Consider the following 24584-nt stretch of genomic DNA (forward strand, 5'->3'; position numbering starts at 1 on the left):
CGTGGAGGGACCCAGAGGACATGGTGCTGAAAGCAGCAGCAGACACAAAGACCCCTGTGTGTGACTGCATTGATAGGAAATGTCCAAGAATAGATGAATCCACAGACAGGAAGTGGACTGGTGGGGCCAGACCTGAAGGGGATGGGGTGGCTCTTGATAGGAGCAGGGCTTCCTTTGGAGTGATGGAATTTTCTGGAATTAGTGGTGATGGTTATAAAACTGAGTAATTCCACTGAGTCACTCTTTGGCAGTGTATTGAATGTCACATATATTTTACGACGACAAAAAATGTAAACAAAACAAATTCCAATAAACACGCAGAATCTGCCTGCCTTGTACCACCTCCACCTGGTCTTGGACTGGGGAAGAAGCCTATCCCTGCTGTCAGGTCATCACACAGCAGATCCCTTTCCCCTCTGTACACCCAGGGCTCCCACTTTCCTCAGGTCACCTGTCCTGCTCGAGCTGCATGACCTCCTCACTGCTCCTCTATACACTAAGCTTCACTGCCTGCTGCCTCCCTGTTTGTTCAGTAAGGTGTACAGTGAGGCCCAGATTCAAAGCTGCTGTCCTTTTCCACAGCCTCCTGTCCACAGCAGTGACAGCCATACGTACACACTTCCTAGTGCCTTTTTTTTTTTTTTTTTTTTTGTGGTACTGGGGCTTGAACTCAGGGCCCACCTTGAGCCACTCCACCAGCCTTTTTGTGATGGGTTTTTTCAAGATGGGGTCTCATGGAACTATCTGCCTGGGCTGGCTTTGACCCCCGATCCTCCTGATATCTGCCTCCTGAGTAGCTGGGATTATAGGTGTGAGCCATGGCACCCAGCTCCTCCCTTGTCCTTGGACTTGCACACTACACACAAGAGCAGGTCTGGGTTCTGATCTGTTCTTTGTAGGACTTTGGCACATCTCACGTGGTGGGAGGGGCCTGGGGTACACAGAGTGAGCCTCCAGAAACCTTGGGGCCAATGGCCAGCCAGGCCCTTCCCTGCTCCCCTGACCCCACACCATCTGTCAACCAGACCCCAGCCAGGCACCTGCTGTCCTCATGATCCTAGAGACGATTCCTAGAAACCCCGGCTCTTGCACCACCCCCTCCCACCTCCACCATCCCCAGCAGCCCTTGCCTCTCCATGCCTCTCCCTCTCCAAGTGCTATCAGCTCTCCATAACTACACTTACAACCACCAGCTCCCCTCACATCTTCCCCTTCTCCATTCTGTCTATTCCAACAGCTACCTTCCAACACCCACAGAAACCGAGACACATCTTACAGCACCCCTCCATTGGCCACCCTTGGGCAGCACCATGCCCCTGACCTGACACTCTTCACCCCTGGGGTCCCTTCTTTCTCAAGTCAGCCATTCCTGTGGCAGCCAGAACCACCCACTTGGCGTGGGATCTGTAAGGCAGTCACCAGTCCCTCCAATCTATCCTCCCCACAGGAGGGTGACACCTTGGCACAAGGACTCAGTGGCTGTGCCTCTGTCAGTCTCACAGGACTGTGGTTTTGGGGCTATCCCCAGTGGTGGGAGGCTTCTACCCAGGGAGGTGTGGTGGCTTGGGGGGACGACTGGGACCCACCTGACAGGACCCACAGACAGCAGTCATCCTTGCTACTCAAGTCCACATCCTGTTTAATGACAATGACGCTGCATCACAGAAGAGGGCCACTCTGTCCCAGGATGCCCAGGACTCAAGCTGTGCGTGCCTCTGTCTGGCCCTGTAGGGTTCACCGAGGGAAGTGGCAGAGGCCGTGTTGAGGCGCACAGCAGGCCGGCTCCTGTGGCCAGGGCAGCACCAGGCTCTTTGGCAACTGCACAGGGCTGGGGGTAGGGTCCAGATGAGGCTCCTCTTATTTAAGAAGAAACTTCAAGAGCACGACACGACCGATCACATAGCTCTGGTGCGCACTGGCCTGGCCCCTACAGCCAGCACGCAGCAGAAGCCAGTCTGTCAGCAGGCACAACGGGTCACCCTCAGTGACATGTCTGTCCTGAGGGACCCAGAGAGGCTACCAGCTCTCACCCACCTGCCTCCAACAATTCAGGACTGGCCAACAAAACACAGAAACAAATCAGAGGGAGTCACAAATACATATATACACATGCACACATACACAGCCCAAGGCTGCCAGAGAGGGAGGGCTGCCCTTCCTGCCTACCCCGGACCACGTCCCCCAGAGCAGCCCCACCAGGGAGGGCCTCAAACCAGAGCCAGAGCTGCTGGCTAGGGGAAGAGGCAGGAAGAGACAGGATCTGAGGTCAGGGGAAGCCTAGGAAGCTTCCAGAGGGCTGGGAGTGCCCTTCCTACCGCAGGCAACCAGGTCAAGATGAGGCAGGTGGCCGGAAGAGAGAGCACAGGACACACCCAACTGCCCTGTGGTCACTGGTCCGGGCAACTTCAGCAGCCCAGTGTCCGCAGGCACACAGAAGCCTGAGTCCCACTCAGGAAGTGGAAGCAGGGCAAATGCAGGACATGAGTGATGTGGTATCCCATGATGACAAGTCCACGGGGAGATGTTCGAGGTGGGAGGTACCAGCCCCACAACGGCACCTCCCAGGCGGCCCCCAGCTTGAGTGGTGCCGAGGCCACTGCCCAGGTAGGTGGAGGTGCAGAGGGCTGCAGACGCCCTTGGTCCGCTGACTCCCCGCTGGTTACACGGTCAGCAATGATTTGACGTGGTCTCAGGCCTCCGGCTCAGCTGTCTCCGCTGGCCAGTGTGATGTCAGCTGTCCATCTGACATGGATGTGGGCAGCGGCAGCGGGGTGGGCACGGGTTTCCGGGCACAGCATGCAGCCAGGAACAGCATGGTGGAAAGACGTGGGCGAGGGTGATGGGGACGTCCATCCTGCTCCAAGCTGATGGTCTGGGTGGAGCCTCAGGGACACAGGGAGGTTCTTGCCCTTGGAGAAGGGCGATGGAGGCCACTGCTGAGGGTCCCCACGTCCCCGCCCCAGACACTGGTGGACATGGCTCACAATGAGGCGTTTAATGAGACTCTTCAGGGGTCTCCGGCCCAGTGCCCGCCCGCCCGGCCGCCTCCTCTGGGGACTGCGGGGAGCAGGGTCCATGCCAGCTGGCCAGTCAGGTCTCCCTGGACAGAGGCACACTATCCACCACCCGGCGGGTCTACCGGATCCGGGTGAAGAGATTAAGCACCGACACGGACTCCTGTGGACAGGGGATGCATAAGCCACGGCATGCCCGGAAGGACCACCAACTTGGTGGCCATGGCCCAGAGCCGAGAAACCATGAGGCCCCAACGGTCCTAGGGCAGTGTGGCCAAGGATGCAAGGCAGGCCTGGGCCCTCAGGGGCACAGTGATGCTGGCCCACCTTACCTTTGTTGAGCGGGTTTTGCTGAAGACGTTCCAGAACCTCAAGGTTTCATCTCCAGCACCAGTGACAATGGCCTCCCCATCAGGGGACATTGCCTGTGGAAAGGACAGAAGCTCCTGGGTGTCCTTGAGCCTCTGCAGGCAGCTCCAGGGATGGAGGGAGGCCAGGAGGCAGGGAGGAGGCACAGGTGACTGGGCCCAGCCAGAGGCCCAAGGCAGAGAAGCCCAGGTGGGGGCCAGAAGGCAGAGGACAGTTAGTTCCGGCCAGTAGCGGAAGGTGGAAATGTGCACAGATGAGTGGCATGTAGACAACCACAGTCTGGTTGTGTGAGGCCCATGCAGCCCCACACAGAGCAGATTTTTGCTGGGAAGCAAAACCACGTGGAGTGAGGGCAGGGAGAGGTCACCTTGCCACTCTGCAGCCACCTGAGGATGGCATCTGAGAGGCTAGACATGGTTATTTGGCTTCCTTCTATCTCTTTCCGTGGAAAGTGAAATAAAAACGTGACCAGGTAAGAGTGTAGGAGAGCAGAGCTTCCTCACAGTGGTGGGGATAGTGGTGGGGCGCCCGGCCACAGCACTCACCAGGTAGAGGACGCGGTACGAGTGCCCAGTGAGCTTGGCCACCTGGGTGAGGGATGGGTATTTCCACACGAGGATCTGGTTCTGCGAGTAGCCATGTGTGCTCACCTGGGGGGCAAGGCACTGCGGTCAACTGAGGTGCCCAGGGAGTCCCTCCACAGCCCAGGAGCTCCAAAGGGGGTGCCCCACCCCCACCAACATGGGAACCCAGCCAGGACCCCTGCTGCTTCAGCCCTTCCCTCTGCAGGGCTGGAGAGCCACCCAAGTCAAGGTGCCAAGGAAGGGTTGGGAGAAGCGAACCCTCCTCCCAGACCCTGCCCCCCACTGCTTCCTGCCTCCGCCCAGCTCCTGGAATGGGCCAGGCCAGGCCAGGCCAGGCCAAGCGCAGCCTCCCTAGTCACAGTGCTCACCAGCTCGTTGGCGTGCTTGGACCAGGCCAAGTTGCACACTTGGGAGCCCGTGTCGATGCACTGCAGCGGCTGGCCAGTGAGTGTGTTCCAGAAGCGGATGCAGCGGTCTGCTGTGCCGCCGCCCGATGCCAGCAAGCCGTGCTGGTGAGGGGACCAGGCGATGGCCTTCACGGCTGCCAGGTGCTCTGTGTACTGCTGCACGGGGCTCAGGCTTGAATGGTTCCAGACCAGCAGCTGCAGGGCAGCAGCTGTGAGACCCAGACACAGAGGACCCCAAAGGCCGCCCCTGCCCCAGGAAGAGAAGGCTGCACCCCTGAGAAGATAGGCCTATAGCCCCCCCAGACCCTGCCATGGTCCAGACCCCTTCCTTGGGGATTCAGGTCACACCCTTGACATTCTGCTTTACTGAGTGGGACTGCCTGAGCAGCGGGGCCAAGGCCAGGTGGCCTCGAGAAGCAGAGCCAGCCTGCCCTGCTGCACTGTGCCCCACGGCCACCACTGCTGTGGAGAGGGACACAGCCCACAACAGTGCCAAGCCATACCTTGTTGTCATTGCCCCCAGAGGCGAGGAGCTGGTGGTCCGTGGACCACTTGAGGCCACAGACCTCCTGCCGGTGGCCCTGAAGCCGCCGCTCCGACTGCAGGGGTGGGGTGCGGATGTCCCTCTGCAGGATCATGCGGTCCCGGCTACCCGATGAGAGCTGGTCAGCATTCCAGGCCAGTGCCCCTGGACACAGACAGAAGGCAGGGTGAGCCTGGGCCAGGCCAGGAGCCATGGCCATGATGGGGGACCAGTCCACGGGGCCAGGGCTCCTCACCAACACGCGCCGTGTGACCTTCCAGCATGGACAACTTCTTCCCCGCAGCCGCATCCCAGATCTGCACAAAGCCCTTGTGTGTGCCAACAGCTACCAGGTTTCCCTGAAGGTGACAGTGTGGGCAGGGCAGCCCTCAGGCTGAGGTACAGAGGACCCAGCAACCCGCCTAGACCTGGTACCTGGCTCGCCCATCACTAGGCACTCCAGTGGCCTCAGAAAACTCTTGCCAGCTACTCAGTGACACTTCAAACCCATCCTGGGGCTTTGCAGTCACATGGGCATGGCCTTGTCAGGATCCAGCCAAGACCTAAGATTTGCCTGTATCCCTGCTCTAGGAGGTGGGGACAGAAGGGTGGGGAGTTCTAGGCTAGCCTGGGTTCCCTAGTGAGAGCCTCGAAAGTGCTGCTCAGTGAGAGCCGAGAGTATGCAAGGCCCTGTGTGCATCCCCAGCAACACCTCCCCCCCAAAAAAATATAAAAGCCCAACTCAAAACCAAAGAAACCAAAAGCTGCAAGTGCAACAGCCCTGAATGTCAACCGGGACTCAAGGGAGCTAAAATCAGAGCTGAGGTCACTCTGCCAGGCTTTGGGGCCCCTGGGTCCTCCGCTCCCTTTCCACCAACTGCTGTGAATGGCCACACAGGGCGTGCTGCCCTCCCCCAGCTGCTGATGCTGCTATGGGGCACTGAAGAAGCAGTGCTGTAAGCGACCCAAGGCCACTGTGTCTCCACAACTCTTATCAGTAATGTACCAAGACTGGGGACACAGACCTAAGATGGACACAGGTGACCCTGGGGCCATGCTTGGATTCTCTGGGCAACCAGCCCTTAGTACTCACTCGCTCAGACCAGCCCACAGAGGTCACAGAGTCCCCTTCCACAGAGAGGTCGCAGAGCCGGGTCACCTGAGGGTAGAAAGCAGAGTGAGATGACATGGTCCCTTGCCCCTTCCTTCCTTCATTACTCAGCAAGTCAAGTCCATGGGGTGCCCAGGCTGACTGTGCAATGCTTGGGGGGCTTTGGGGGTGGGAGGACATAGGTCAGCATAGGCAGGACCAGGCTGCAGACAGCCTGGAGGAGGGAATACTAAGCCAGCCCTCACTCTCTTCTGGGTCCACTTGTTTGTTCTATCCCTGAAAAGTCCAGAGCTGGGAGGCAGCCTTACTGCCACTGTCACAAGGCTGACTCCTTGTGGGGCCTGGTGGGGAGGGGTTCCCAGTGGCCACATGGAGAGAACAAGTCTCTTCTGTGGAGACAGGCGGAGCTGCGGCTCAGGCAGGGGACCCACCACTGTGGTTGCCAGTCCCAACTGGGAGGGACACAGCAGGCGCTTGGCTTGTCCCTGGTCCCTCCACACACTGGACTTGGTGGGAGCTGCAAAGACTCCAGAGGGCAAAGCAGGTACAGACAGGTGGGGTTGACATCCCCTGGCTCCACAGCCCCCAGCAACGTCAACACCCTCCCAGGGGCCTGCAGCCCACCTGGCTGGTGCATGCGCTCCACAGGTACACACAGGTGCCCAGCCCCACACTGAGCACGTTGAGGGATGACCAGTCCACCAGGTTCAGGTAGAAGTCGTCCTGCAGCTCGGGCGCATCCAGCACCTTGAAGGGGATTTTGGAGATCTTGCGTGTGGGTTTCCGTGGGGAGCGCAGCAGCTTCTGACTGGAGAGGGCAGAGCAGGAGCTACTTTGCGTGGTGGCCGGCTGCTGAGGCCGTCCCTCCCCCGCCATGCCTCATGACCACTGCCTAGGAGCCTGGGGCTCCTGCTCCCCTGCACACTTCCACCCCCAGGATGAGCCTGTGGCCGCTGTGGCCTTCAGCCTCCCCACAACAGGGTAGCCATGTGCAGTAAGGGGTCCGCCCGCACTGGTGTAGGGCCTGGAGTCCATGGCCACATGGAGGGAGAGGCCTCTCCACTGCCAGCACCTGGGCGTGGCCTCTGCCCCTGCTGACCTCAGCCCCATCACAGGGCCCACAGAGAAGCCACCACTGAGGAACCTGGCCTCACCTCTTGTTGCTGACAGGGGACAAGGAGTATGGGGACACGTCATTGCCATCATCGGGGCTTGAGCGCTTGGTGCTGAGGGAATACTGGGGGCAGAAGACATCCTGCTGAGTGGATGTCATGATCCAAGACCCAAACCCCGAGCAGCCCAGAGCCGGTGCAGACTGAGGCAGTGCTGGAATTGAGAAGGAGGCCCTGAGCAGGGACAGGCCCTCAGGCCTTGCACCAGGGACCTCTGTGAACCGTCCCTGCAGCCTTCTCTCCTTAGGCCCCTGCCAGGCTCTAGCTGACCCTGACTGCAGGCTCCCTGACCATGCAGAATGAAACGAGGGCCTAGGATACTCCTGAGGGAGGGGAGGTCCTGCCCCTCCTCCAGCCACCCTCAGCTGCACCTACCACAGGTGCCCTCCATTCTGGCAAGGTGCCCAGCCCATGCAGGGCAAGCGGTAAACACAGTCTGGCTGGGCGGCCTTCAGGCTGGGACTCACCGTGAAGAGGCCCTTCCTCTCGGGCGTGGAGGGCTGCAGCCGGCGGTCCTCGGTCTGTGGGTCCTGCACCTTCTCAATGCCGGCACCCAGCAGCTCATTCTTCAGCAGGGCGGAGTAGGCCAGGCCATCTGCGGGCAGCGCACAGTGAGTTCAGTGAGTTGGGTGTGCGGGGCTGTCCCCCTCCTGGGCTGTGTGCAGGGCATGCGCACTGGGCTGCTCACCTTTGCCGTTGTCTGAAGTGGCGTCCTTGGCTTTCCGGTTCTGGCTAGGTGATTTCTCATTTTCCTACAGGGGAGGAAACACAGGGAGGAGGGGAGGAGGCAACAGGGAGGCTCAGAGAGGGGCTGTTCCCTCCACCCCCCACCCCTGGGTGCCCGTTGCTGGCCAGGCTCTCACATTGATCCTGTGGAAGTTCACACTCCAGTTGGCCCCGGCTCGAGAGGGGATGAAGCGGTCCCCATGCTTGCTGGGGGAGGACACTGGGGAGTTGGCTGGTGTCAGGGTCCGCCGCATCTCTGAGACCTGGAAAAGGTAGGGTGTTTGCTTCAACTCCAGGGCCCCAGAGGACCCCAGGTGTCCACCATACACTGCAGCCCAGAGAAACAGCCAGTGGGGCCTGGAGCCCATCCAGAGCCTCACACCAAGAAACAGCAGGTGAGAGGGGTGGGAAATACAGGCAACAGAAAACAAGGGTCCCCCAAATCCCATGCCCTGGGGAAGGGAGGTGGGGCAGGTCCCCAAAAGTCCCCCTCGTGCCCCCATCCCTCCTCTGCAGTTATAGATTATGGGCCTGGCCTAATCCCAGTTCTATGGTCCTTGGGCACCCAGCCACCTGGACCATGGCCTCTCCCAGTCTGGGAGGTAGAGGCCCTGGGTGAATATGGGGTGGCACCCACCAGGGGAGGGGCTCCAACAGCAGAGACTATCCAGCATGCAGGAGCACTAGGCCACCTGGCCACCAAGAGACTCCGGGAAATGGCAGGTCTTGGGCCCTGCTGCTTCTGGAGTGACTGCAGCCCCTGCCCCTGCCCTGCAGGCCTGTGTGCGGGAGGGCAGCACTCACACACGGCATCGTGTTCTCATTCTGGATGACGATCTGGCGCAGCAGCCGTCGCTCGTAGTCTTGGTCCATCCTGGGCAGGGCGGGGCAGGGCCCCGGCCAGGGCAGCCTGGGGCAAAGGGCGGGAGGTCAGCCTGGCAGTTTAAGGACAGGAGAAACCCAGCTGCTGCAACCCCCAGAGCTACTGCGAATTCAAGAATGGGAAGCTGGTAACACTGGGGGGACAAGCAGGTGCTCCTGAAGTTCCTCTGCAAGAAGTCTTTCCCAGGCCTGACCCCCACCCCTGGCTTGGCCCTGCCCCGCCTGCACCCTGTCTGCTGGGAAAGGGCTCCGCTCTTGGGGTCCAGAGTGGAAGGTGGAAGCGACGAGCTGTCACCGTGAGCACAGGCAGCCTGCTGTTCTGACACATAAGGCAGGAGCCAAAACCCCTAAGCTGCAGGTGCAAGTTTGGGGGTCTGTAAGGTTCGTTCCACAGGGTCTGCTGAAAGCTAACAGGCAAGTGCACCAGGGGCCAGACCAGACCAGACCAGCATGTGGTTCAGGACTGCCACCACCGGCCACCCTCAGCCGCGATCACAGGCTCACACCAGCTATGACTGTGACGGTGGGTGCCCTGCAAGCTCAGATCAATGGGGAGGAGGGTCCTCCAAAGAGGCACCATGTTGGGCTGAGGCATGGGAGGGGCACTGGCAGAGCAGACAGGAAAGAACATTCTGCAGAGGGAAGTACACCTACAGGCAGCTGACGGCAGAGCCAAGGTTGGGGCACAGATGGGGTGAGAAGGTGCTCCAGGATGGTGCTGTGGGGTTGGCATGCGGTGCCCAGGGCCGCATCCAGAGCACCTGCTCCTGTGAGTGAAGCACCAGTGCTTACAAGTCCACTGCAGCTTCTAGTCACCACAGCAGAGATGTGGGGGAAGCATATGGCTGGGAATGGTGACCTTGGCCCACAAAGAAAGACCTGCTGGGTTTCAGGACAGCCTCAGAACACTCTTAGGATAGGGCCTGGCCAAGGGTTCTAGGGAACCCCACCGTCCTCTTGCCTGCTCTGAACCCTAGACACCTCCCACAGCCTCTGGTCCACCAGTGCCTCAACCACTTAGGCTCCTCCTGCCAGAGCCCTGGGCCTCCACCAGGTCTCTGGACTGCCTATGCAGAATCAAAAGCAAAGGCTGCGCGACAGACACCCTGCCAGCCCTCTCCAAAACTTCCACCTTCCCGAAGCAGCTTTGTATCATTCAACACCAACCCTCAGCTCCGGCCCCCTGCCTGGCCCTGGCAACCACTTTGGTGCTAGTTCCTAAAATGGCTGCACAGTCATGTGACCTAGCAATTCCACTCCTAAAATGTGCACCCGAGAGGAGGGGACACATAACAGAGCCTGCACACCTGAGCGAAGGAATAGCCCCGTGTCCATGGATGGAGAACGAGACACAGACAGCATGTCCATCCACACACTGGGACATGGTTCTACGGTCAGAATGACCAGGCTCTGCCACACGCGCCCCCTAGTGGCTCAATCCAAAGCATGGGTTGCAGTCCATTTGGGCCACAGAGCAGCCTTGTAAGTGGTGACAGCTCTCTCTGCTTCAGAGTCTCCCCACTCACAGGTCCACTGGCGCTCTTAGGATCAGTATCCCCAACCTCCATCTGCCCAGAGACCTGCCCCTGCCCAGGGCCCCAAATGTACCCTCACCACACTGGTTGCACACAGGACACAGAGACACCTGTCTGTGTGTCTGTCCTGACAGAGACACCTGATCAGGGCAGCATCCTGACCCCTGGCACCAGCCGTGTCAGGAGCATAGCAGCAGGCCAATGTTACACAGACCTGGGATGAGTAGGCAGTACCACCCTAACCATGTACCCTGGTTGGTGTGATTGGGTGGCCACATGGCAGGACAGAGCAAGCATCGTTGTTTTGGTAGGTTCCTGGTGTCGGACCCCTGCTGGCCAGCTTTCTGCTGTTCACAGGGCTCAGTAGCGGGAAGCCTCAGGGTGAAACAGCCCCATGGGTCTCCTGACTGGGGGCCTGACTCACAGGTGACATGAGGATTCACACACACCCACACTTGCAAAGCAAAACAGGGGGCAGAGGCCACTTTCAGAAGCAGCATCATGCTGGGTGCTGGTGATGTGCCTATAATCCTAGCTACTTGGGAGATTTGGAGGATCGATCGATGTTCGAGTCCAGTCCAGGCAAACAGTTTGCAAGACCCCATCTCCAAAACAACCACAGCAGAAACGGCCTGGAGGTGTGGCTCAAGAGGCAGAGCACCTACTGTGCAAGCATGAAGACATGTGCTCAAACCTCAGTCCCACCAAATAGAAAAAGCTAATGCAAAAGCAGCATCGCAGCTGGGTGTGGTGGGCACACTTGTGATCCCAGCACTCAGGAGGCTAAGGCAGGAGGGTTCAAGGTTCTAGGCCAGCCTGGGCTCCATATCGAGCCCCTGGGTCAACATAAACAAACCAAAAACAGCCCCAAAGCAGCCTGCCTGCCTCATTGACTGCCGCCCCCCCCCCCCCGCCACACTATGGGCAGGCTCCTGGGGGAACTCCCACAGGAGAAGGAGTCAAGTCCACCCATGAGCAACCACTGGGCAGCAGCAGGAGAGGACCAGCAGCTGGAAACATGTTTCATCAATAGCAGGACTCAGACAAAAGTCTGGCCATCTTTGCACACTACAAAGAAGCAGAGCCCAAATGCCAGGTGATTTCAGCGGACCCTGGCTCTCCCTGCAGGAGTTTGGGAACTGAAGCCACTCTGGTCAGCTCATGTTGGGGGCGGGTAGGTCTGATGCCCATGGGCACAGGGTTCATGGCCGAGGGTCAGGCACCTTCCAGATTCCCCCGGTGTGTGGGGTCCTGGCTCCAGATCTGTGCACATGTCACTTCACACAGCAAGAAAGTGCAGATGGGATCAAGATAAGGACCCTGAGCTGGGATTATCCTGGATCATGTAGGACCCAGTGTCACTATGGAGTCCTCATAAGAGGGAGGGAGGAAGTCAGAGAAAGAGAGAGACTGGGAAACGCTGCTGCTGCTCTGAGGAGGGAGGAAGGGGATGTCTCTCTAAGAGCTGGGACAGCTGGGACTCAAGCCTCTCTGAAGGGACCAGTCCTGCCACCTAGGCTGTCGCCCAATAGGACTGATTCTGGACTCATAGGACTCACTGCATCAGCTGCAGGAGCTCCCACTGGGCAGGGTGGAGGGTTCCCATGGAGGCCTTCTCTGTCCCCCCATGAAGCACCTGTGGACCAGGGGTACTGACAGCCATGGTCCCATTCACCTGAGCTTCCTGCCTAGTGGGACAGCCAGCAAGCACCGTAGAGCCAGGAAGCAAGGTTCAAATTGGCCCAGCAACCAGCTGCGGAAAGAAGACGGGCAAAAGCTCTGGGATCCAACTGGGACCAGCTGCCGAAGACCCAGTACCCCAGAAGGATGCAGGGCACTGTCCCACATGGACTCAGGCTCAGCTTGTCTGCTGGATAGGCAGGGCAGCCTCTCCTTTCTGCATCCTCAGAGGCACCCCCCAAACCATGCACGTTCAGCCACAGGGCCATGCCTTCTCAGTCAATGAAGAAGTCCATAACACAAATTTTACTCATTAAAGAATTTAGGACCTGGCATTGGTGGCTCACGCCTGTAATCCTAGCTACTCAGGAGGCAGAGATCAGGAGGATCATGGTTCAAAGACAGCCCAGGCAAATAATCCACGAGACCCTATCTCGAAAAAAGGCTGGTGGAATGGCTTAAGCAGTAGAGTGCCTGAATTGCAAGTGTGTAGTCCTTGGGTTTGAGTTCAAACCCAAGACCCACCCTGAATTCAGATCCAGACCCACCAAAAAAAAAAAAAATTTAGGTTCTGAGCCAAGTGTAGTGATGCATGGCTGTCATCTCAACACTCAGGAGGCTGAGACAGGAGAATCATGAGTTCTAGGCCAATGTGGGCTACAGAGCAAGACCCTGATTTAAAAAAAACAAAAAAACAAAAGCACAAAGTAAGGCTGGACAAGGTGGCTCACGCCTGCAATCCTAGCTACTCGGGAGGTGGAGATCGGGAGGACTAAGGTTTGAGGTCAGCTGGGCAAAAAGCTAGCGAGCCCTCATCTCAGACCAATAAACAGTGGGTATGGTGAGTGCCTGTCACCTCAGCTACACAGGAGCCATAAATACACTGGAGGCTCCTGGTCCAAGCCCGCCTGCACATACAGCAAGACCCTATTTCAAAGCAAACCAACATAAAAAGGGCTGGGGTGGCTCAAGTGGTAGAGCACCTGCCTAGCAAGTGCAAGGCCCTGAGTTCAAACCCCAGTACCACAAAAAAATCCAAGAAAACAGAAACAAGTATTTAGGTCCACATTATATGGTGGCAGATAACCCTTTTTTGCTTGGTTTATCTGGCAGGGAGGCTTGCTCTAGAAGCCTCCTCAGGTGGAGTAGCATTTGCACGGAGACTGCGTATTTTTTTTTTTTTTTTTTGAATCCAGGGCCTCACGCCTGTGAGGCAAGCATCACACCTCTGAAGCCTGTGATCCAGGATTGGCTGAAGTGAAGGGTGCAGGGCTGTGGGCCTGGAGGGCCACACATGGGTCTCAGTGTGTGACCTTGGACACTAGTGCAGGGTTTCAAGAACAAGGGGATCCACGCAGATCACATGGCCAGCATGTGCCCTGCCACATCAGGCTGGCCCATTTAGCAGTCATGTCATAAAGTCTAATGGTGACTGGGAACACAGCAGCCCCTCCCCCCACCGCAGGGGCTGGGCACTGGGCAAGGCATGGCACGGCCGGTGGGAGACACAGCCCTCTCGCAGGGCAGGGAACCAGTAAGTTCAAGGGCTGCAACACCACAGCCCACAATGACAGGGCAAAACCACACAGCCCCAGCAGCCCAGCTGTCCCTAAGCCCCGGCTCGAGCCCGGCCTTGGACCAGGGCCAGGAGCACTGCCAGTCTGAGACACTCCTCCCACTTCAGACATGGGCAGGACTCTGAGGAAGGAGCCTCCTGAGGCACCCAAACCACAGGGCTGCAGGGTAAAGACCCCCCACACACACCTGTGCAGCAGGGAGGAAGGCCTGGGGCTGAGAGCCATAGCTGGGCTCGGTGACAGAGAAACGAAGGGTCTGCAAGGCGAGACATGTCACAGACACAGACTAAAATACAAAAGACACAACTCAGGGACATATTCACTGCCCACAGGAGGAGGCCAAGATGGTGACAGGTGTAATGAACGGTTCCCAGAACAGGATGCGTGGCTCCACGCACAGCTGAGATGAGCAAGCCTGCACGCATCTCCTCACCTGTAAGACAGTGGGGTCTGCAGACAGGAAGGGTGTGGCATGCTGCCCATGCTGGCCTAGGCAGAAAGACACACACAACCCCTGTTGGCAGGAACCGCTAGGCAAGCGATTTGGACTGCTTTCAAAATGCAGAAAGGCACATATCCTTTCTGATGCTGTATTTCGAAGAATTTATCCTTAGAAACTCTGGGTGCAGTGGGTAAACACCACTGCTGGCAGCTTGTCTGAGCAGAAGCCCGCATGAGACCTGGGGAGACCAGGGCAGGGAGAAAGGGCCCTGGGAGTCTCTCAGTGGGACTCTTGCCTTGCTCTCTGCAGGTGAGAGCAGCAGCTGGGGGAGGGGACTGGGGGCAGGGCCAAGGAGGAAGGAAGCCATTACTTTTACTGGAGTTCTGTGCCCCATGAACATCTCAGCTATTCAAACAAGCCATGGGCAGAGACGAGACCAGCGGGCCATTCAAGACTGTGGAGTCATTCTTACTCCCTAGCTGTGTGGCCTGCGTTTCGTGATGAAACATTGGTGGGCCCTATCTCATGACAGGAGTGAGTACAGCAGGCCCAACTGTGGAGCTGGGACCCACCCTGGTGGCTGGCTCCTGTAGGCTGCTGTCGCAGGTGTGGTGTGATGGATCAGGACCCTTCGCAGGCCACTCACTGTGGATGTAACCTGCCTGCTGAGCCAGCTCTTAGGTTTAGAGCACAGTCGCGCCCCCCCCCCAGACACCACCCAAAGACCAAGGGGGCCCTTACTGTCAGGGCCATGGTCAAGTTTTCACACTCCCGGCTTCACCTGCTCCTCCAAGGTAGGCACAACCAGTCACTTGACACAAGAGCCAGCCAGGCCTCCAGTGAGGACCACTGCATGCCTGGGTCACCCTGTCTGCCCTCCTGTGTGCACCACGCCCACGCCCACCTCTCAGGGAGCAAGGTCCACTCAGGCAGATGCAGTAGGTCCAGCTTCCCACCAGTCCCTCCCCCAACCACGGGGTCCCCATTCCTGTACCTGCCCAGCTCCCACTCACCAGGCACTGAGACCTGTCAGTATAACCACTGTGTCCCCAGGTGATGCTGGCATATCTACCAGGCTTGTAGCTGTCACCCTTGGTGGGAGCACAGAGTGGGGACTGCTCAGCACCTGCAGGCCCAGGATGCCCACCCTAGGAAGACCCTGCTCTAGGCCAAGGTCAGGGAGCAAGTGGCTGGCCAAGAAGAAAACAGGGACCATGGGGCCTGGGGACAGCCCCATGTCTTTCCCTTCCAGCTTGCCATCAAGGGGAGAGTTTGGGTACTCGAGCACACTGCGCAATCGGTATGCTGCCTTTCACCCTGGGGGGCGGTCTCACATCAAGATCCCAAGCATGGGCAGAGGTCCCTACAAACACAGAAGCCACATAAGGATGACAGCAGCTCCTCTCCAGGGCCCGCTTAGAGGCCATTTAAGGCTGCTGTGTGAGCAGGGTCTGGCTTCCCTGTGGTGGGCAGCAGGGGAGACAGGTCCCCAGAGTTCCCACCAACCTCGAATGTTCCTAAGCACATAGTGCCCTTCCACTCCAACAGCTCCTTCATGCTGGCTCATCTGGAAAAACCGGTCCCTGCTGTCTTCCCTTTCCAGGCTCTTCAAAGAACAAGAGGAAATGATTTATCCCCACACAGACCCACAGTGACTCACACCTGGAGGCTGACTGTAGTCTTCATGTGACCACTATGAGGAGAGTCCCCTCAGCATCCTGGACGCCAGGGCCAGATCAACATCTGTGGGTGTCTTGGGTGCTACAGGGTGATGAGCAGTGTCCCTGGCCTCCACCCACTCCATGCCAGGAGCTCCCCCTGCCCCGACAGTCACTTATGTCTCTAGACACTGCCCCATGTCCCCTGAGGACACAGTCATCCCCTGGTGAGGACAACAGGAGCAGCGGCCACACTAGAGATTGCACTGGCTACCCAGGGAGGAGCTACTTCGTGCAGCAGGCAAAGGAGGAAGGCTGGCCACTACAGCCTGTGGAGCCTGTCCTGCCACCACCTGTGTGGCCCAGACCGTGCCTCAGGCCAGACAGAGGCATTCAGCGGGCTTCCCTCAACTTTGTCCCCGTGACAGCCCAGTGGTGTGATCCTATCTCAGGATGGGGATGGGGCCAGCAGCCATAGCCCTCAGTCAGTAGGCAGTGGGTGAGGGTGAGCCGGGTTGGACTGTGACAGCTCCGCCTGCCCTCAGCCTCCCTACCAGGCCACTCTTGGGGGTGAAGGTCCAGGATCAGCACATAAGTGCAGCCCAGTTCCAACTGGAACCATCCTATTAAGAATCACATCACAGCGCTGGGATGTAGCTCAGTGGTACAGTGCTTGCCTAGCATGTGTGCAAAAAAAAAAAAAAAAAAAAAAGCCGGTACCAGTGGCTACTCAGGAGGCAGAGATCAGGAGGATTGAGGTTAGAGATCAGCCTGGGCAAACAGTTCATGAAACCCTATCTTGAAAAAACCCATCACAAAAGAGGGCTGGTGGAGTGGCTTAAAGTGTAGACCCTGAGTTCAAACTCTAGTATCACACACAAAAAAGAATCACCTCGCAGGAGCCTGTCTCCCACTCTGTACTTCTAACAAGAGATGTCTTTTCTTCTTCTCTTTAAATTTCTCCCTACTTTATCCTGTTATACTAAAATAAATTCTTGCTCACACCTGTAATGCTAACTACTTAGCTGAGATCAGGAGGATGAACTTTCAATTTCAAGGCCAGGCAGGCAAATAGTTTCAGAGACCCCATCTCTAAAACAAAATGGACTGCAGAAGTAGCTCAAGGAGAACATTTGCTTTGCAAGCACAAAGACCCGAGTTTAAACACAAGTAACCTCTACCCCCCCCCAAAAAAAAAAAAAAGAATCATGTCACAAATGACTGGGGACAGACTCTCAGGAGCAAAGTGTCAGTCTGAGAGCACTCAGGCATGGTGCCCAAACTATCCATGTGACCTTGGACCAGCTACTTCCCTCAAGGAGGGACCCTCGTCCTGCAGGGAAAGGTGAGGGGTCACTCTGGGCGGCTGGGACCTGAGAGGCCTGTTCCCAGTCATCTCCTAGGTCCTGGAGGAATAGTTCCAGATGAGAAAGGCCCAAAAGAAAATGGGGAGTCACCCAACTTCCCTGCCCATGGGATCTGGGGTGGTTTCTTATTGTTTTGGTTTTTTCCTGGTACTGGCAATGAACCCAGGGCATCCTGCATGGTTAGCAGCATTCTACCACCTGAGCCATGCTTCCAGTCCTCTTTGCATTTTTGTTTTTTGAGACAAGGTCTCACTAAATTTGCCTGAGCTGACCTCGAACACAAGATTCTCCTACCTCCACCTCTTGAGTGCTGGGATTATAGATGTGAAGCACCAGCCTTGGCCTTTTCAGGGGTGTCTGTTTGCCCTCCTACCTGCACCCTGCGTATCCTACGTGAGACACACCTTCATTAACATCATCTTGTCCTGGCTGATCTCCCTGCCACCCAGACTGTTGCTTCCGTATCAGAGCCTCATGGCAGTTCTTTGGGAGTTGGAGGGGCTGAGCCACTCAGACCACCTCACTGACCTCTCCACCCCCACACACCTCTTCCTTCCACATTGGGAACTGAAGGTCCTGAAACTGAAAGGGTCCTGGGTGATGGAAGGGCCAGCATTGCTTTGAACCCAGTTTCCATGCTCCCTGGCTATGTGGTTCTAGGCAGCTTCACCTGTGGGGCCCCGTCTTCCTGTCCCTTAGGCGGGAAAGGGTAAGGCCACCCCCTGAGGAGCTGCTGAATGGGCCATGTCTGTGTCCCAGCCAGGAGTGAGCCCGGTCCAAAGGAGTCCCAGCAAGTTAGCAGTGGCTGGTCCCATGAGCCCAATGACAGGCACATGACAGGTCCCCAGACAGCTAGCTTCCTGCCCTGCTCATGCAGTGCACATGGGCTGTGCAGGAGGCAGGTGTCCTAGAGGCCATGCTGCTGCCCGGTGACCGCCTACATCACCACATGGGGAGTCTCCTGCTGTGCTGCCTGGGTGGGGAGGAGGCCAAGCCCTGGGGAAAAGGGACAACATCCTCAGGTGGGCCTGGCAGGAGCAGGGCCCTGGCAGGGAGCTGACCTTCATGGCATGGGTGGCCTGCAAAATGAGAGGCTGACTCGGCACAGGAGCCCAGCCCCGACTCCCCGCAATGGAGGCACAAACAAAACCTGCGAAGGTGTGACCTCCCACTCTGGGGAGAGTGAGAGGAGTGGGCAACCTGGAAGGCCAGGACCCAAATGGGATGACGAACACAGGCCTGTGGCAGAGAATGCAGCACCTGTCCTGGGTGACTGGGGACCACTACTAAGGGCACGTCACCTCCAGGGAGGCCTGGTGCCCTTCTAAGGAGCACCCCTGTAGTACTTGCGCATGCATTCATTCGTTCATTCATTCACTCTAGGCTGCTGCCCACTCCACAACAGCCACGCAACCTCCAGGCCTGCCTCAGGGAGGCCCACATCTCCCGGGCAGCCTGCCCTACCCCGGCAGCTCTGAGCACCACAAAGCCCTTGCCCAGTTTGACCACTGTGGTCCCTCAATGGCCCAACATGGGCATAGAGACCTAGCATGCTTACAGCAGGTCTCTCCACGCAGCACAGGGAACCAGCTCCAGGTCCTTCTCTTGGGGCACCCCTGGCCTCCACACATTTCATGTCAAGAGATCCTGAGTTGTGACAACTACTTGCGTGCAGGAGCTGGGTGAGCTCAGTGGTGAGTGCTGGCCTAGAAGGTGCGAGGGCCTGGGTCCATCCCTAGCACCACACAAACAAAAACAAACAGGCACTCGAAGTGCAGGAATTTGGAGCGGCCACTGCTTCCAGAGCCATGAGTGTCTGTGGAGGCCAAGGTGGAGAGAACACACAAGGTGGCAGGTCAGGAGGGCAGGACAGATCTCCCAAGATAGTGCCTTGGGGGATGGTAGGGGGAGTGACACAGAAGAAGCACTGTGAGATGCACATGTGCTATAGTGTGATACAGAGGCAGAGCGGAACACAAGGGACAGGAAACAGGCACTGCCTGATCCAGGTCCTCTGACACGGTGAGACATGGATGGGGGTCAGGGCTAGTGATGGCAGGAAGGATAAACAAGACTTCCATAAGTCTCTGGGCAGGGGTGGTGGGGAGGACCCTGGGAAAGGGGCACCTTGAGGCAAGCACGACCTCAGGCACAGGAGTGTGCACTGTCAGTGAGACCCCCGGGCAAGGTGATCAACTGGCTGCTGACCACATGGGCCTGCAGTTCAGGAGAGCTTTGGTCACCAGCAGCCAACTGCATTTAAGTCCCCAGGCCACAGAAACGTGTGCCCAACTGTTCCCAGAAGCTGGACTTATCACAGGCAGAGTAGAAACAGGCCAGTTTCAAGAATGGATAAGGGGACCCACACAGTGTGGTCCACCCACATGCTGAAGCATCCCACAGCCATAAGCAGGACGACACCCTGACCCATGCTACACTGTCTTCAGTGAGAACCAAACACCCAAGGCTCCAAAGCGTGTGACCCCACTGACAGGGCTTCCTTTGGGGTGATGGAATGTTCTGAAAGTGGAAGTGGTAATGACAACACAACGAAGTGAACATATAAAAACCCAAATTGAGTGGGGTGCCAGTAGCTTACATCTGTAACCCTAGCTACTCAGAAGGCAGAGTTCAGGAGGATTTCAGTCAGAAACCAGCCCAGGCTGAGACCTTATCCAGGAAAAACCAACACTAGAAAGGGCTGCTGGAGTGGCGAAGGTGGTACAGCACCTGCCTAGGAAGTGTGAGGCCCTGAGTTCAAACCCCAGTGCTGCCAAAACGAAAGAAAAATCCAAATTGTACATTTTTAAAGTGAATTGTGTAACATGAGAATTACAGCTGCATAAACTGCTACCACTAGAACGAGGGGGAAGCTGAGAGGGGGGGCTCACCCCCTCAAGCCTTTTCGAGGTGGGGTATGCCACTGCTCACAACAGTGACTGAGTGGCTAAGCCAGACCAAGGGAACAAACAAGGGAGGAGACTGAAGCAGTAAGTGGTCTCTTGTCAAGAGACCCAGGACCTATGGCCCTGGGGCAGGACCATGCCACACAAGGTCCCAGCTCCCACCACTGCACTTGCTGCACAGGTGCCTGCCCTCAGTCCCCAAGGTGGGTACTGCAGGGCCACAGTGAGGTGTGTACAATGCAGTAGCAGGTGGGGCTGATCAGTAAGAGACCACTGGGAGTGGCCACAGGGAGGGGAAACCAAATATTCCCTTCCCCATTAGCCATCAGCAAATTCTGGGGAACTCTGGCCCCACCAGGGTGAAGCCCTACTGAGACAGAGCGGAACCCAGATGGCTACAGTCAGCGCCCTCACAGGACCTACAAGGGTGGGCTCTTAGGCACTGCAGACATCAGGCTGGGTGCTTCTCTGGGGGCGTCCTGGGCCCTGCAGGGTGCTGAGCAGTGTCCCTGGCTTCCACCCACTGCATGCCAGGAGCTCCCCAGTCCTGACAGACGCATGTTTCCAGGCATGGCCTGGCTGCTGTGGGGGTGGCAGGCCCAGCTCTAGGGGAAAGAACTCGCGGGATAGTGTGGTATGACAGTTCCTAAAAGAGCAGCCCTCCACCCCAGGACTGGCCCCAAACTCGACTTTGGACCCTCATCCCTCTATGTGGCCTACCGCAGAAAGTCTCTACAACCGACCCTATGCTAGACCTCCCAAGCCCAGAAGTGTCCAGGACACAAACCTGCCGGGCTAGGAGGCCCAAGACCTCCTGCTGAGAAAGGCCACTGTGAACATCAACCCCACCTGGAAGGCCACAGGCTGGTTCTGTTGGTTTTTTGAGAAAGGGTTTCACTGTGTAGCCTAGGCTGGTCTGGAACTCACCATCCTCCCAAGTGCAGGGATTACAGACGGGTGCTCCGCACCAGGCTTTTTCATCTGCTCTTAGACACCTCTGTCCCTACCCCAAAAACAAGCCCATCCCCAGCCAGCAGGGGGGGTTTAGAGATTCTATTTGAGCTTCAGTCCCAAGAGCAAATGAGGTGGCACAACATGGCTGAGACACCCCCATCCCTGCAAAGCCAGGAACTAGAAGACCAGGGCTATGGCTTTGGAAGGAGAGCCTTGGTCCTAACAGCCTGGCATCCTGACGTGCCTGTATCTAACCCTCCACGGGGCTGGCACACCTGCTCCCACCTCCATTCAAAAGGAAACAACAGTCAAGCACTACCAATACCCACTGCGCCCTTGACACAGACTGAGAATTCAATTTCACACAAAATGCCCTGAGATATGTTCCCCACGTGCTCCACTCCAGGGATAGCCCCAGGGGACATGATCAGGGTCCAACGTGTCCCATGAGAGACCACGAACCTCTTTCATTCCCAAGTCCCCCTTTCAGGCCCAGAACGGGGATGAAGGGAGCTTGGATCCTGGGGTGGCGGTGTGTGTTATGGGCAAATCACCCTCATTCAAAGTACAGGAAGACGCTGGGGTGCGCAGCCTCACCAGCCAGAGGGATGAGATCACCACGTGGAGGATGGGGTGGGGGATCTGCCTCCCAGCCAGAGGTGTGCCCCAAACCAGGAGATGAGTTTTGGGTGGAGAAAGCGACCAGAAAACAAAACACGTTTTGGGTAAACATCTGCGCATGGGTGTGTCTCAGGCTTCAGGATGGGGACAGGTGTGAGGATGATGAGGAACCACGGGCTTTAGCAGGGGAAACAGCTGAGTGGGGTGCACACTCTACACAAGGGGCTTCTACTAGAGACAGGCTAATGTTTGGAGGCACAGGATGGAGGTTCAGATAGGAAGGGGGAGGAGTTGGGCACAGACAGGCTGTCTTGGGTTTTGGTGGGGCCACTGCTCAAATGGGAGGGCTAGATGTTGGGGACTGCTGAGGTGGGCTGGCACAGCCAGGGGTAATGGGGGAGCAGAACTCAGAGGGGCCTGGAGGGAGGGGACATGGATGCTGGTTCACACCTTATCAGTCGCTGTGCTGCATGGGTGACCCTGGCCAGGCCCGGTACATACAACAGTGACCTGGGACAAATAAGGTCCCAAGCACCTAAGAGTCTGGACGTTCCTGGGTGTCGAGGGATCAGACTGCATTTTACTGGGGAGGCTCGGGACTTTGGGGGCAGTTTGACTGTGGGGAGGGTCTGACTGGAAGAGTCAGAATGTGGAAGTCACCCAGTTTGACAGGCCAGAGAGAAATAACCCGGGTGAGGAAGATGTGGGTCGCTGGTCTAGCGCTTTTGAGAAGCCAGATGAGGTCCCCTCTTTGGGGTTGGCTGAGCTCAGTCTAACATTTAAAAGGATGGTGGGCGCCGATGGCCTGGGAGGAGGTCACGGCTTGCAGGGGGCTCAGGGTAGGGGTAGCGCAGGGCCTGTTTAGGCGGGATGTTCAGATTCGGGGTCAGGACGGGGAAGATGCTGAGGTCACCGGGCCTAGCGCAGCCCGGCGAGCAGCATCCAAGAGGGCTGTCTGCTCATGGAGGGGACCGAGCTGGAGAGGGGGTCATGGCCAGACCGTGGACTCGGTTTTGGGGTGTCGCGGCCAACCCCGCCGCCCCGCCTCGGACCCGGGGGGGCGGGTCTCCTCACCCCCCCTCCCCTGGCCGCCTCACCTGGCTCGCTGCCGTCGCCCGCTGGTTCCCGCTGGCCCCGCCTCTCCCGGCGCTGCGCTGCACCCGCCTCCGGCCCCCGCAGCTCCGCCAGACCCGGCCGCCACCGCCACTGACGGGATCCCCGGCTCCGCGGTCCCTAATATGGCGGCGTTCGCTACTCCGCGGCCTCCCGGCTCCCTCCCTCCGCCGCGCGCGCCCCGACCGCCGCGCGCGCCCCCGCGCCTCGGCCACGCCCCCGCGCCCGGGCTGTGCGGGCTGAGGACCAGGCATGCCACGCCCCCTCGTGCTCCGGACCTCGCCGGCCACGCCCACCTTGCGCAGCTGCGCTTGCGCGCGTGGAGCATCTCGGGAGGACGTGACGTCTCCTGCGATTCGAATCAATACAGGAAGAGCGGCACCACGCGTTGCTAAGGGCAACCGCTGCCAGAAGGGGACAGTAGGAGGGCGGAGGCTGCGGGGAGAATAGGGGAAAATGGCTCTGCTCAGTGGAGGGAGTGGCTCCTATTTGGGGAGCAGAATTGTACCCTCAAGAGAACAACCAGAGCCGAGCACACAGCACAGTGAGGCAGTCACATCGCATAATAAGAACAGACGGAAACCAACTGCTGAGACTTTCATTCATTCATTCAACAAACACTTATTGTTTATCCATTTATCCATTGAGTACGTCTCTAAGCCCTAATGATACATCAGGGAACAAACGGGATAAAAGATTCCTGCTCAAAAAGTGGCAAAGGTTCTGAATAGACATTTCTCCAAAGAGGATATGGAAGTGTCTGACAGGCACACGTAAAGGTGCCCAGCGTCTTAAGTACTTATGTAAATGAAACTCAAAACCACAGTGAGATGTTGGTGCACGCCTACTAGGATGGCTTCAGTTCACAACAAATCAGAGCAAACGGAAAAGGGAAAAACGGAAAGAAAGCATTGCGAAGGATGTGGGGAAATAGGAACCCTCCCACACTGCTGCTGAGATTGTAAAATGGTGCGGCCCATGTGGAAAACAGTCTCACAGTTCCTACAAATGTTAAATATAGAACCAGCATATGACACAGCAGTAATACTCCTAGGTATCTGCCCAAGAGAAATAAACACAGACCTCCACGCAAAAACTCCTACCCAAATGCTCCTAGCAGCACATTCAAGGAAGACAAAAAGTGCAAATAACCCAAACAATCCCTCACCTAACGAATGGGTGGTGCTGCATTCCTACAATGGAATTTTTTTTTTTTTTTTTTTTTTTTTGGTACTGGAGTTTGAATTTAGGGCTTGCACTCTATGAGCCCAGCCCTGGATATTTTGTTATTTCACAATAGAAAGGAACGAGGCTCAGACAAAGACTACAAAGTGGATGGACTTTAAGGACATGGGGCTGAGGAAGAAAAGCCAGACAGGAAAGGCCAAATGTATGGTGCCATCAACAGGAAACATCCAGAACAAGCAATGGGGATGGGGTTTACTTTGGGGGTGATGGAATTTATTGTGTGAGGACTGGGGGTGTAGCTCAGTGATCAGGACAAACAAATTAATAAAATTATTGTGTGGTAAAGATTGCACAACCCTAAGAATATATCAAAAGCCACTAAATTCACTGGGGGTGTGTCTCAAGTGGTAGAGGACCTGGCTAGCAAGCTTGAAGCCCTAATTTTAAACCCTAGTACTGCTCCCCCCAAAATCCCCACACACTGAATTAAACCCTATACATGGGCAAATTGTATGGTGTGTGGATTATATGCCAATAAAGCTTACAAAAAATTCCTGTTGAAAGACTGGAGGTGTGGCTCAAGTTTAACAAGCACAAGGCTCTGAGTTCAAACTCCAGTACTACAAAAACAAAGAAAAAAAGCCCAGTCCAGAGTTGAATTATGTTATGGAGAAAACAGAGAAAGGAGAGATCAGGGGCTCAAGTTTCAAGTACAGTGCTCAGGGCAGGTCTTGCTGTGGAGACAAGGTTTGGGC

General features: G+C 57.1%; 1 protein-coding gene across 1 annotated transcript; it reads right to left on the reverse strand.

Moving 5' to 3' along the window:
- Positions 1-251: 251 nt before the first annotated feature.
- Positions 252-22805, reverse strand: Fzr1 (fizzy and cell division cycle 20 related 1). Its single transcript, XM_020164699.2, has 14 exons — positions 22626-22805; positions 8711-8816; positions 8044-8169; positions 7869-7932; positions 7648-7775; positions 7163-7245; positions 6633-6816; positions 5991-6056; positions 5154-5256; positions 4878-5062; positions 4336-4569; positions 3929-4033; positions 3347-3439; positions 252-3177 (listed from the first exon to the last, which is right to left on the reverse strand). Exons 2-14 carry the CDS (start codon positions 8777-8779, stop codon positions 3136-3138), a joined length of 1482 nt encoding a protein of 493 aa, XP_020020288.1. The 5' UTR covers positions 8780-8816; positions 22626-22805; the 3' UTR covers positions 252-3135.
- Positions 22806-24584: the final 1779 nt, after the last annotated feature.

This window comes from Castor canadensis, chromosome 14 (assembly GCF_047511655.1).
Source record: "Castor canadensis chromosome 14, mCasCan1.hap1v2, whole genome shotgun sequence".
Lineage (NCBI taxonomy): Eukaryota > Metazoa > Chordata > Mammalia > Rodentia > Castoridae > Castor > Castor canadensis.

Bases quoted from the DNA above. Each gene is read 5' to 3' on its own strand.
- Fzr1 (XM_020164699.2), bottom strand. From the start codon at position 8,779: ATGGACCAAGACTACGAGCGACGGCTGCTGCGCCAGATCGTCATCCAG. The intron at 7,776-7,868 runs GTGAGCAGCCCA...CGCTGCCCGCAG, and splicing joins CACTTCAGACAACGGCAAAG to ATGGCCTGGCCTACTCCGCC. The intron at 3,440-3,928 runs GTGAGTGCTGTG...TCCTTTCCACAG, and splicing joins CGTACCGCGTCCTCTACCTG to GCAATGTCCCCTGATGGGGA.